Source organism: Rhipicephalus microplus, chromosome 3 (assembly GCF_043290135.1).
Source record: "Rhipicephalus microplus isolate Deutch F79 chromosome 3, USDA_Rmic, whole genome shotgun sequence".
Lineage (NCBI taxonomy): Eukaryota > Metazoa > Arthropoda > Arachnida > Ixodida > Ixodidae > Rhipicephalus > Rhipicephalus microplus.
The window spans coordinates 12,777,089-12,790,368 of record NC_134702.1 but is presented as its reverse complement, the minus strand read 5'-3'; the positions used below and the strand labels follow the sequence as shown (position 1 = coordinate 12,790,368).

General features: G+C 46.1%; 2 protein-coding genes across 3 annotated transcripts in view; one reads left to right on the top strand and one right to left on the bottom strand.

Annotated features, from left to right (window-relative positions):
* The window catches only part of Hmgcr (HMG coenzyme A reductase), an 81,947-nt gene extending 76,681 nt beyond the window's left edge, over window positions 1-5,266 (bottom strand). Inside the window, exon 1 of one of the 2 annotated variants that reach the window (XM_037433246.2) lies at window positions 4,823-5,266. Coding sequence is in view for 1 of the 2 variants with exons in the window: in XM_075888900.1 (XP_075745015.1) it covers window positions 2,912-2,928 (17 nt within the window). In the remaining variant the exon portion in view is untranslated. Of the gene's footprint in view, window positions 1-2,911; window positions 2,944-4,822 lie in introns of those variants that run through there. The other variant, XM_075888900.1, reaches the window with a different exon arrangement.
* Window positions 5,267-5,688: 422 nt separating this feature from the next.
* LOC119184672 (uncharacterized) lies at window positions 5,689-11,540 on the top strand. The gene is made up of 2 exons (XM_037433982.2): window positions 5,689-6,094; window positions 11,046-11,540. The coding sequence occupies exons 1-2, from the start codon at window positions 5,826-5,828 to the stop codon at window positions 11,179-11,181; spliced, it is 405 nt and encodes a 134-aa protein (XP_037289879.2). The 5' UTR covers window positions 5,689-5,825; the 3' UTR covers window positions 11,182-11,540.
* Window positions 11,541-13,280: the final 1,740 nt, after the last annotated feature.

Sequence of the window (13,280 nt, the reverse complement as noted above, 5' to 3'; positions counted from 1 at the left end):
TGTATCGCGTTCTTAGACCATTTTTAACCACGACCCAAGGACTACCGATAGGGTGGCTAGAAGGGCCACCCCTACGCCTGATGCATCGAAAGAAATTCCCACCTTTACTACGCCGCTAAGACGCGTGGTCCGTGGACCAATGGCAGGCGAAGAAGCACGGCAACACTTCAATTTCACTTATGCGTCCATCGCGCGGTGCTCGTTTTCTTTCGGACACGACACGGCGAGGAGGGGGGGGGGAGGGAGTGGGCACACAGCGGTACAAATATTGCCCCCTCACCCCCATTTCCATGTAGAATCCTGCGCACGACCAATGATTTGCAGCGCAAACAGACAAGGAGAGGGGAAAAGAAAAACGAGAGAAACAGGATAGCACAGCAGAGTTTTAAGCAGTTTGCTTTGCGCAAATCACCCACAGATATACGTTTATTTTTTCACGAACACGCAGGAAGTGTGTGCGCAGCATACGCAAAATCTCATAAGAGCTATCTATGCGCGGAAAACAAACCAATCGAAAATCCGGCGTTCCTATCTTGTTTACACTCGTTTTTTTTTTGTTTGTTTTTGTCCTCGTCCTCAGCGCCACAAATTCTTCGTCGTGTTGCATTATTTGACGCTCACGAAAAGAAAAAAAATTAAATCCGCGTCTGCAAAGGTGGATGGCCAGCGAAGCTGTTTATACCACTACGTACGGACGACCGAGAATGTATTTCTACAAACGTGTACGTATACGAACTAATTTATTGTCCAGATTTGCAATACACGGCATCGGCACGGCGCGTCCTTTCTGACGTTTGCCACGCAGCAGGTTCGGGCCACGTTGGCCCTATAGATGGCATGCTACATCCCAGTTAATGGAAATTTCAACTGTCACGACTGTACCACTGCCCGGCGAAGCGGAACACTGGCCCAAAGCTGTCCGCATTCGACAACGGCGAAATTGGAGGCGCACGGTCAGCGCAGTCGCTGTTGCATCTCCCTACGTGGTGTTTTACGACGAGGCAGCGGTGTAGAAGATAATAAAACAGAGCGCCTCGGGGATTAGTGGCTAGAGTGGTTGTCTGCTGACCCGAATGTCGCGATCCCGGTCGCATTTGAACGGAGGCGAAATGGGAGTGGCCCATGTACTGTGCGGTGTCAGTAAAGAACACCAGATGGTAAAAATTTCTCGAGCCCTCCAATACGACTGATTGATTGATATTTTGGGTTTAACGTCCCAAAACCACCATACGATTGTGAGAGACGCCATAGTGGAGGGCTCCGGAAATTTAGACCACCTGGGGTTCTTTAACGTGCACCCAAATCTGAGCACGCGGGCCTACAGCATTTCCGCCTCCATCGAAAATACAGCCGCCGCAGCCGGGATTCGATCCCGCGACGTGCGGGTCAGCAGCCGAGTACCTCAGCCACTAGACAAACACGGCGGGGCAGCCCTCCAATACGGCGTCCCCTACAATCATATCGTGGTTTCGGAAATTAAAACCCCGCATATTATTATTAGGATAACAAAACACGCCCCAGCGCGCACGGTGCACACACTGGCACCAGTGGAGCATCCAGAAATTTGTTTCGGTGGGGCCCCATTATGGATTTGAAGTACAAGCCGGGAGCTGCAAGTGTGGTTTTGCGCACCGTGGCGGAAGAAAATCTTCGGGAGGGGCCCAGAGTGCCAGCCCCTGGCTAAGCTACTGATCGACACACTTGCGGTCGAAGACACAAGCACTGGCGTACCGGAGCTCCAGTCGAGGAAAAGCTAGCGGTGTGTCACATTCGGAACAAACAATTAAGCATCTCGCCTTGTAACAATTATTGTACTGATATTACTGGTTTTATCATTACCGTTAGATGGTTGTTTCACGCAGCCTGACGTCCCGAAATGAGAGACGCCGTAGTTGGGGGGGGGGGGGGGCTCTTTAGACCTTTGTCTCGATCGAAATGCGACCCGCCACGGCCAGGATCAAGCCCGCAACATTGAGGTCAGCACGAGCACCGCAAGAGAGCTTTGGGGTGAAGGGTCCTCCTCGCAAGCTGACTGGGTTACACCAAAACCAAACACACGTTGGTTTTCAGTAATGATTGATATGTGGGGTTTAACGTCCCAAAACCACTATATGATTATGAGAGACGCCGTAGTGGAGGGCTCCGGAAATTTAGACCACCTGGGGTTCTTTAACGTGCACCCAAATCTGAGCACACGGGCCTACAACATTTCCGCCTCCATCGGAAATGCAGCCGCCGCAGCCGGGATTCGAACCCGCGCCCTGCGGATCAGCAGCCGAGTACCTTAGCCACTAGACCACCGCGGCGGGGCATCGTTGGTTGGTTGGTTTTCAGTAATACGCAAGTTTCCTCACGTCGGCGATGCAGGGCTGTTCCACATTTGTCAGCGCTTTTCTAAAAAGGTCAGGGCTCCGATTTTTTGAGACAAAAAAGATAAAAATGGGGAGGGGGGCGTTATAACAGATGATAGCGAAATTGTCCTGTCACTATTTAACCAATCATGCCAAAGATGATCGAGACATGTGACAGATTGATGCAATGCTGGCACGATCATCGTGCAGCTGATGCCGCTGCGTTATATACACGAGTCCCGTCAACGCTTTTCGCAAGCGAATGTAAAAAAAAAAAAAAATAGCCTGCCAAGCTGAACTCGGGGAAACGCTCATTCATGCCCCGACGGTTGCGCACAGCTTGCGTCATAAAGCGTGCACAGCCCTTTTTACGCCGGCACGCGGAATCGTACCTACGCGAAGAGGCGCGATTGCGTCAGCTCGGTCAATCTGTACCGATACATGGCACAGGGCCAGCGACTTTCACCGGCGTCATTTCAAGGGCGCTGGCCTGTCTGTACTCGCGTCGCACGTGGTAGGGACGGGGGTCAGACGCTCGCGGAGTAAAGGTTGGGACTCACCGGCCAGATGTCGTCATCCGATCGTATACTTCCGCGCACCGAGGTCAGAACACAGCTGCAACGTTTCAACTGGTCAGCTTTGCTTCGCGCACTGCGAGGTCGACCGGGTCGATGGTGCGAGTGGCTTCTTGCCTCGCAGAGATGGCATTCCTTGCTAGCCTAGCCTTCGAAAAAAAGCCTCGACTGACTGGCAAAAGCTAATCCCCTGAAGAACGAGCCTAATCGCTAGACCGGAAATGTGAACAGGGCTTTCCAGAAAGGACGGGGTCATGTTGATCCCTGCACACACCAGACGACGTGCCTCCAGCAAGGAAAGCTGAACTATCCATAGCTGAACGAAGGAGACGGCGACGTGATTCTCGCCCTAATCGCGTCGGTTAGTTCCACCAGTGAACTCCTGGTCCCCCAACCAACCACTTCGATTCGATCTGGTACCGAGCACACTGCAGCGGACGGCCCATTGGTGCATTACACAGCGTGCCCTGACGCACTAATGGCATTTTCAGGCACGAAAGAAAAGCAAAGGACACGTGTACTGACTGCAACAACGCCGTTAATTGCTCGCACAGTTCGATTCTTGGGTAAACAGCGGCTAGCATTCCGGTTCTGTCGGGATTGCAGCAGCGCACCGTGGTAGAAGCGCACTGCTGAAAGCAAAAAATTGCGATAAACGATTGGGTTACCAAGCTTTCGGCTACAACTTGCCCTCCACTCCCCCCCACCCTTTTTTTTTTTTCTTGTTGGGGCATTGGGAAGTCGTAAGAGTACTTTTCCACGGGAAGTGGGGGTGGGTGTTCCAGTCGACCGAGATCGGAGAAACCTTCCTCACGAGTCGGGGAAGTGACACGGTGAAGCACAACTGCGAAGCCACAGGGGCATTGTGCAAAAATGGCCCGTTCAACTAGCGCGTACTTTTTTTTCCTGTTCACGCCTTTGCGAGCTAGACAATAGTGTCATTTCTTGAGTTGGAAAGTTGGGAGAGTTCATTGCGGTTCTTTTTTAGAGCGCAAAAAAAAAAAAAAAAAAACGTAGGAAAGGCGACGCGTGCGAGGCTCGTGTCGAACTCGTTCCGCCTTTCGACGCTGGTCTAAAATAAGAGAACGGCGCAGCACACTTTCAGGAAGAGCGAAAAAATAAAAAGAAGAAGTCGTGTGTGACAGGGTGCCGCCACACTATCACCGCTAATGGCATACGAATGAAGCGAAAAGAAGATAACATGAAAAGGGAGAGAGAGAAACCCCCTTTTTTCCGGGATCCAAAACTACACCGAGACCAAGTTAAAAGTGTACTCTGGTTGACAGGCAAGTTTTTCATATCAATATTTTTTCTTGGAAAGATGCCTGCATGGCTGGTTTTCCCAAAGCATAACAGGCGTTTTGACACTGCAATTGTCAATTGGAAAGGGAATGAGATTAAAGTTAAGAACCTTGACGATAACTACAGCAAGGTTCTTTAAAATTTCGCTCACTACAACCAGTACTTACGGCTTTCCACACCATATATTGCTCAGGTAAGATCTATATCGTTTTTTTTTTTCTTTTTTGAACGACAACGTCTAGGAAGCACCAAAACAAGACAAGGTAACCATGTAGCTCCACACACTAAAACAGTGACTTCACTCAACATGCTGCACGCACATGTTGATTGAAAACCTGAACGTTACCGAAACTAAAATATTCAGTGGGCGCGATTATTGCAGTGTCCTCAGCTTTAAAAACAAACAAAAAAAGTCAGTTATCACGCATGCGAACGTACAAATCGAGCAGTGGGCGGTATCCGTAGAGTCACTTGCTCATAGCTTCCAGGTAATTAGCCTCATCACTAAAACCACAAGCCGGACTAAACTGAAACACCGCTGCATGCGAAGCCAAAAGCACCGTCTAGTTTCGTCGAAACGAAAGCGAGACTCACCAAAGTTCGTCCAGAACGTTGCGTACGAAGGGGTGCGTCGTCGAAATGCAGCGACGAAGCGACGACGCCACTCGAGAGCAGTTTCTTTCGAAAATTGTCAGACGTGAAGCGCTCCTCTTTCCTCCAGACGACAAGGCACATCACTGAAAGCAATGCAATGCTTCGCTGCGGCGAGGATGGGTCCGAAGCAACATGCTGCTGATCTCCTACAAACGAATCACAACAGTCAAATCACAGGGACAGCGCGCCGGCTCAAGGAAGCGTCATTGAGGTAATTGTAAAAACAAGGTATGCGGACGAAGCGCAGTCGTCTGGGACACGATGCCACGGATACCTGAGAGGTAACGGAGGGGGGCGATTACGCAGTCGCGACACCCGGTCAAGCCAGCAGGGCCGCGGGGTAAGGTACGGCGGGACGACGCGGGTGGAGGGAAGCATTGAGGAGGTAGGTAGGTCACCATCCGAGGCTTAGCCGTCACACGATAAGAAAGATGCGTCTTCATTGTTTGCAGAGGGCGCACTCAACCAGTCAATATTACTTGCTGCCCAGAAGATGGCGACTATGACGTACAATTAACTCCAAAACTGGCTTTTGTGGCGAAAGTAAGCATTGCCTTCGTGATTTGTAATTTAAACAAAGAATATTTTTTTATTATACAATTATCACAAACAAACAATTACTTGTAGTATAAAATTTTTAGGTATAACAAGGTTGTAAATATTGTAAGGCAACAATATACTATTGTTTTTATATTGACGTTTCTTAAAAACAAACGCATGTAATGATTGTAGTGATGATGATGAGCAAGGTTGTGTTTGAGAACGGTTACCGGTAACCGTCGAAATAGCGTCAAACATGCCGCACCAGCGGGCAAAATTTGCGGAACGCGTGTCCGTGGCAGCATGAATGCCATTTGCCGCTTCGACATTTTCGTTTGCAGGACGATCTGCGCGTTGGTGGCGTGACGCCTGATTTCTGTAGGAGCTCGAGAAGCTGGGAACTATGTTGACGGCAGTGTTTGCGGCTGCCTGCTGGCTGGGCGTCTCGGCCGAGACTGTGGTGACGTCGACCGATGCATCGGCCACCCCGGCGGAGCATGCCATCACAAATGCGACTTCAGCGGTGACTAATGCCACCCGCAAAAGCAACACGACCATGTTGTTCAACATCGCCGGCATGGAGCAGGCGAACGGAGTTGTCCTGCGCGCTTTCTACGTGATCGTTGGCGTGATGATGATCATCCTTGTGTATTTCGTCGTTCGCATGGTGAGGTATGTGATTCACGGCTCGTCCGGTGTTTTGCGAGTTGTGTCGCGGGAGTTACGTCATGCGCGTGATAGCGTCGATAACGTGTGGTTTCCACGGTATAGGAACGGGGTAATAAACTAATGTACAGCATGACAAATGTATGTACAGCTTGCGCTGTGTGCCCAAAGTTTCTGATTTGCCATCCCGTGCGTCGTATTTGCGAAAGGCGGTTGCTGACAGTTCGCAGAAAGCGGTTGGACATGTAGCACTCAAGTCTTGCACTTCAGTGGTGCACACGTTATCATACAAAGTACTGAAATGAGTACGCTGTGTGAGTATACAGCTTATTAGACCGCGTCTGTCTAAATCTTGCTTGAAAGAAAGCTCGCTCTTCTATGTCTTACAGGCTCAAGGGCCGTGGCACCGACTTGCTTTTTATTGTGACCTGTTAACTTCCTAGCAGGACTCGGTTATCTGGATACATCCTGAAGTTGGTCGTGGTGTTAAGACACCCCCTGGCTGGTGCCGAAGTCTCTCACGCAGCATGGTTATATTGCATCAGGGTTACGTTGCATGTCCATGGTCGGGGACAAGTGTAGATGTTCTGCCCCCCCCCTATCATCTTATTCCCCCCCCCCAAAAAAAAATAGTCAGATGTGCCTACCCTTTGTCTCAATCATGCTTCAGGGAATAGTTTTCTTGGTTGCCATCAAGACGAGGAACTGACCGTGCAACATCGAATTTTTCAGGCACCTTAAATTCATAAACAGTCAGTAAAATACGGCTCACAGCTCAACTAGGTTGTCTGAAACAAGACCACTATTAAAAGAAAGACAGTGTAAAATTAGGATTAAAAGAAAGACAGTGTAAAATACCACAAACAACACACGGGGACACAGTTGATAACTTTGAAATTGATTTTTTTTTTAAAGAGCAACATGCAAACAGCTGCTCATGCTGAATGACGCCATCAAACAACTCACACACAATAACATTGAAGTCGTTGGTTTAAATGCCCAGAATATATATAATTGATTGATGTGTGGGGTTTAACGTCCCAAAACCACCATATGATCATGAGAGACGCCGCCCACAATATATATAGTCAGCATTTTCACTTCCTAATTTTACAGTCCCGAGACCAGCAAAGCTAGTTCCTTATTTGACAGGGATGAAGATGGGCGACTGATGCATTTATCAGCTAAACTGGCCATGAAAAAGGCTTCAGCTATCTCTCTTGCTGTTCGATCGACGGTAGCGTCGTCAAAACACATGGTACATTTTCACTCTGCATAGTGTAATGTGTCAGGTAATTACTTATTCTACAACGCTCTACAGCGCTTGTGTCGTGCACTTTCTTGTGTTTTTTTTTTGTCCTTTTTGTGCGCTGATCGAAATGAGTGTGTTCCAACTAGCTCAATTTGCTACTTTACTTGTTTTCCCTTCTAATGAAGAATGGTGTTCACAGATTCAAATGTTCGCACATGGATTCCCAACTGTTTGACCCTCTGTGTTATTTGCACAATTTTAAAATGCATTCCTACCAACTAGCTCAGCTTTCCATGCTATTAATAAAAAAAAAAACTGTCTCGACAGAAAGTTCATTGTCATTTTCAACATAAGCGTAACTGCATCTGAAAAGGAGCCGATTCTCTGTTGCACATATACACAGTAGCATCTTAAAAAACGTAGCACATGAATAACTGCTAGCTTAAAACCTTTGCAGCATGGTTCTGCAGTAATCAGTCAAAGTACATAGATAAAACGCTAGTTCAATAGACACCACGGTACGAAATGGGGCATGGACAGTTTCGAGAAATTTTCAGCAGGAGAAGGTGGACCTTGAAGGACGAACACATGGACTGTTCTTTCCAGTAACACCGCAACAGTCCACGGCTTGCAGCCATTTACAAGGTTGTTGCAAAAATTTTTAAAGTTGCTTACGTCAAAGCAAAGGCTCTCTTGAAAAATAGTTCTGGTGGTGTCAATATTGCATGCCAAAGTTAATGTCAGCGACAAAAATGTCAGGAATGAATTCATATGCACCGCCTTACAAAATGCTTAATTCAATGCCGATATCCTGCTCTGTGTTCGACATTTTTCGTGTACTCTTAGCTCTTCCTGAATAATCAGAATTTCGTTAGAGTGACTAGTTTTGACCTTAGATCTTGCAACATGCACACAGCTGTGTCTAATCCTCTGAGTCGCTGAACCACTGAACGCACGAAATACCTTCACTGCCACAGATATTTACTGCTTTGTTTTGAATTTCCCTTGTGGAACTTGTTTGCCCAGAAACATTACCACACTCTTGCGTTCAAGTGTAAAATTGTTCTTGAACGCCATGGTTTATGAAGACCAACACTGAAGGCGGTGTAGTTTGCACTGTAACGATTTGAAAAGAAAAAAGGAATAGATAAACTGGCACCATATATGGTTATAGCCGAGTTGCAGAAGGTTTTGGTTACCCCCTTGTACACCCCATAAGCACAGGCATACAGGCCACTGGTGTACAGGCTATGGAAGCGTGTGAGCTCACCTAGTCGTGAGCCGCCTGCTGTTCAGAGCATTACTCTGACGGAATTATTCAGATGAATGCTCTTCATGATATATGGCACAAGTGGTGAAGGTATAGGCACGAAAATGGTCCGTGTGCTTGCTCGTGCATGCAAGACCGTACCCTTTGAGGGCATTCTCAACCCATCAACGACTATTGACGGAAATAATTTGTCGCAGCACCTGTCGCGGCGATCAGCTAGATTGTGCCTTGAGGCGGGGTGGGGGAATACACATAGAGCTTAATATTTTTGTAGAAGTACTTGGATGGTCGCAGCATTACTAAAAAGCCCCAAAAGGCTGCTTGATCTTACTGTCATCTCTTTGCCGCTCTGTCCCATTTATTTTATGCAAGGGTGAACCCAGCGACGACAAGTATGTTGAAAAATTCATACCTAAAAGCATTTCGTTTTTGGAAAGAGCACCAAAATGTCTGAAATATCATCACTGTTGGGACAGCGGTGTCACCTGGTGGCAAAGAACGTCACTGCGCAACAACCTCAGAGATTGGAAGGGTGTGTTGTGTGTGTGAAGTCTTGGGGGCACATCCAGGCAAAAGCTTGTTGTAAAGGTGGGCACGTGATTTGGACTGCTTCAATACTACACATGGCATTGTGTTGTACAAAAAATGAACAGGGAATAGAAGTGACATCGTCATCACAGCTACATTTAATTCCAAAAAATTAAGACAGCTTCGCACCAGTGGAGCCAAGCCTGTAGAAAGTGTGTAACCAATTTTTTCATGGTTTTGCCTGCATTTTGCCAAGCGACAGCAGCATATGGCAACCCGGGTTCCTTAAAGGGAAACTTGAGGCAAATATTAAGTTGATGTTGATTGCTTAAATAGCAGTCCAGAAACCTCGTAGCGCTACTCTTGTGTGCCATGGAAGAGCTTATTTTTTTCATATAAAATCAGGTTTTAGTGGTCCACATCGAGTTAGCGCACTTCAGATTAGCCATCTCAAGTGCAAACTTTCATGTTACTGTTGCTGTGCCCAGCTTTATTTAATGCACGGCTGCCAACACTAGTAGCAGCAGAGTAAAAGTAGCGAGAGCCACAGCAGCAACAACAGCCACATTTCGCCTAATCTTTCCTTTTCTTGTCATGGCTTTCGAGATAGTAGGCGTGCTTTGTTCAACTGGGCCCCGCTAGATGACACGACATGTTCAGTTCAACCAGGCGAAAATGGAACTTTTGAACCACTCGTGCTATTCCCCATAGTAATGCCCGGCGGTTCTTTTTTTCCATGTATCAAACAGAAACGAACAAGCAGCACTTCATTACATCTTGATGTAGTGAAGGTTCTTTATTTAGTTAGCTAGTTCAATTGCTCGTGATTAATTGGAGGCAGTAACTCTGACGTCATCGGAATCATGTTGCGAATTCCCTACTCGTGGCGTGTGTGTTCTCAGGATGCTCGCCTACCAGTCTGCAGCGTTTTCTGACCATGCTCTATAGTTGCTTCAATGCCCCTCTAAATAAAAAAAATCTCATCTAGTTTAGAGTAGTAGCTCTCGTGAATATAGATAGGAACTCTAGATTTGCTTTGCTAAAGAACATTGCAAGCCTTAACGTTTCCCTTTAAATAGAGACATACTTTGGCACACACTTTGGAAACACTTATGTGACAGAGGACGTCATTCTTCTTCAATTTATTCAGAAAGTTATTTGATTGGCGTATCTTTATGCAGTTGTTCATGAGGTTGGTTAGGTATGAATTTTACTTCGACTATTTCCTTTTCATTGTTGCAGTGTTATACAGCGTGTTTTTGATGTTATGACATGCAAAAATATGTCCATTATGGGGACACTGGCCAGGCATAGCGCAAAAAGAGAAGTATGAATGGCCTGAGGCACGCTCGTGCTTGCGCTGTTGCTGTAGACAAAGCAGTTAGCCGCAGTAACTGGAGAGTAAAGGTCAAGATGTTTTTCTTCTCACTGCTTCCATGTCCTCTGCAAAGGCTTTAGCTGGCTGCTGGTTCCTGAGCCCACACACATTATTACTGCAGTATTCCTAACTGCTCTTCCTCACTGCAAGCATTTTTAAAACATGTAATGCATTGGCGTTTCTTCAACAACCCACTGTGGTGGTCTAGTGTTTATAGTACTTGACTGCCGACTTGAAGGTAGCAGGATCGAATCGGGCTTGCGATGGTTGCATTTTGATGGAGCGAAAATGCGGGAGGACTGAGGGTTAGGTTTAGGGGCACATTAATGAACCCCAGGTGGTTAAAATTTACAGGGCTCTCTACTATGTATTTCTCGTAATCATATTGAGGTTTAGGAACTTAAAACTGCAAGGATTCTAAGATTCTTGCTCCTGCAGCACTTTCAATTCATTTGTAAATGTGCATGCAGTGTTTGGAGTCATTGGTAGGTCGGCCTGGCTGCTTGTATAGCCATTTCTTGTTGTGCAGGTCCAGGTACAGGCGGAGTAAAACACGGAAGTACGGCATCATAGCCAGTCGCAGTGCTGAGCTGGAAATGCAGCCGCTAGACCGTGGGGACGACGAAGAAGAGGAAACAACTCTCTTCGAGGCGAACAAGCGCTGAGCCTTGCAGTGTGGCGAACGTGTCGTGTGTGCCTCCACTGTTACATATTCCCTTTTGAACAGCTGGCAGGTGGTTGTAAGCTGCTTTGCAGGTGCTTTTCTGGCTTATCATCTAGTCTTCATCTGCCAGTGGTCTCTTTGCGAGTGCTTCGCACTTGTAACGTGATTTTTTTTTTCTTCTTCTCAGGAAGTACACACAGATCATCGTTTGTATAAATTTGTTACAGTTCCTCGGTTTTATTTCTTCACTTAAGTTGAAGTGAAAGTGGCCAGAATATAGCAATGTTTTGAGCAGACCGTACTGTGCAGCCTCCTCGGTAGTCACCTTCCAGGTGCACCAATGAAGTCTTGCATGGCTGACCTACTCGTTCCTGTTTCAGGAGAAGCATTTTTTTTTTCTATTATTCATTTTCTTCTGCATCTTCTCATGAGTCCTTATTGCTCACTTGTGTTGCTTTGACTGGGTGGTGCACTTTGTAAATGCACATGATGCGCTGAGTTTGTTTGCCTAATCTGGAGCTGCTAGTATGAGAGAGTTTTCACCTTGAAATGCTGTGCTTTTTTTTTCTTTGTTGTGGTTGATCACATCTAGGCAACTGCCCAACGTTTGCCCATCCTGAAAAAAACCCAACTTTTTGAGGACCACTCTTTCGTTTCCCCAAATAGGCCACTATTACACCTTGCCACTGAAGTTTGTGTGGGTTGTCAGGCAGTTGAGTTAATTGGAGAGTATTGTTTTCAGAATTTGGTCTTGTGAGGCCAAGTAAATTGTAACTTGGCCTTGGTCATTAGCCTATTACCCCTGTAAAATTTTAGGTTTAACTGGTGAACTGCAGGAGGATAGAGCAACTGTGAATCTACGTAAAAGCCCATGGCATATCTTAAAATATTGCAGTCATTTAAGTGCTATGCTGTGAACACAACCATGAACCTTAAACCTGTTCAGCAAGTTTTTTGTTAATGTTCTGCTATTAAGCCCAAATAAGAGCACAAAGGTAACTAGTTACAACATTACTGATTTCTGCTTTATGGTGAGACTGGAATAAGTGTGACAGCTACGTCATATTATATTAAATATAAGCATTGACCTAACTGTGCGTATTCAAAGTTTTATTGACAGTAGGCGATTACCCAAAATTATGTTTGGCAGAACAATTTTGATGTGATATCACTACCAAATGTCTGGATTTTGTGTTCAGGACTTTTTAGAACAAAGCGAATTTTCGCTTTTAGGTTGGTCATAAATATTATTATTTTGTGATATTTTGAGCCCACACCAACACGCACATATAACAGCTTCGTGATTAAGATGATAGCCTTTACATATCTGTGGCATTGTAACATTTGCCAGCTTCTGTCTTCCCTTATCTGCAATGATATCATTTTATGACTATGTGACTATATATCTATCCGTTGTGCTGAAGAAATGTGACATAGCAGCCAACATTCCTGTTGCTGTGTGTTCCACGTGTTGCTGTTGTCATGCAACTTTTTTTAACAAGATCTGACTTTTTCCAGATTCAGGATGACCGAAGTATGCAAAGACAGTCTTTTCAGGCGTAAATAGTTGGGCAGTGCTACGGAATGCATTATGATGCATGAGCCCTGAAAGAAGAACTAGCACAATTGTAAGCCGTTAGAAACATGCAAGGAATAATGTCCAGACAGGAAATGCAAATTAAGTAATTGAAGAGGGCAACCGTCTAATGTGATGGTTGTGCTTTGTGCCTTTTTCGGTTCCACAGATATGTAAACTACCTGTGTACTTCAGCTAATGAAGCCATTGTTTATTATGAAGAAAATCCCGTTAGGCAACCACTTTTGTGTGTGAAACAACATAGATTGTGTCAGCTTCGCCTCTGTGTTTCGATTAGATGTGGTACTAGCACCCACACCTTTTGTAATTACTTATTTTACACCTAGTACCTGCAATTAGTCATCTTGGATAAACATGAGTGACCTCTGTCAAACCGTGCTCTCTGCTGGCGGAGTGGATGTGTGTTGTGCGAGTGGCTGGCTGTATCTAGAAACAGAAGGTGTTGTTTTGCTTCAGAATCTTCAGTTTTTTTCCCCCATCTTGTCTAGTAGTTCTGTCACACA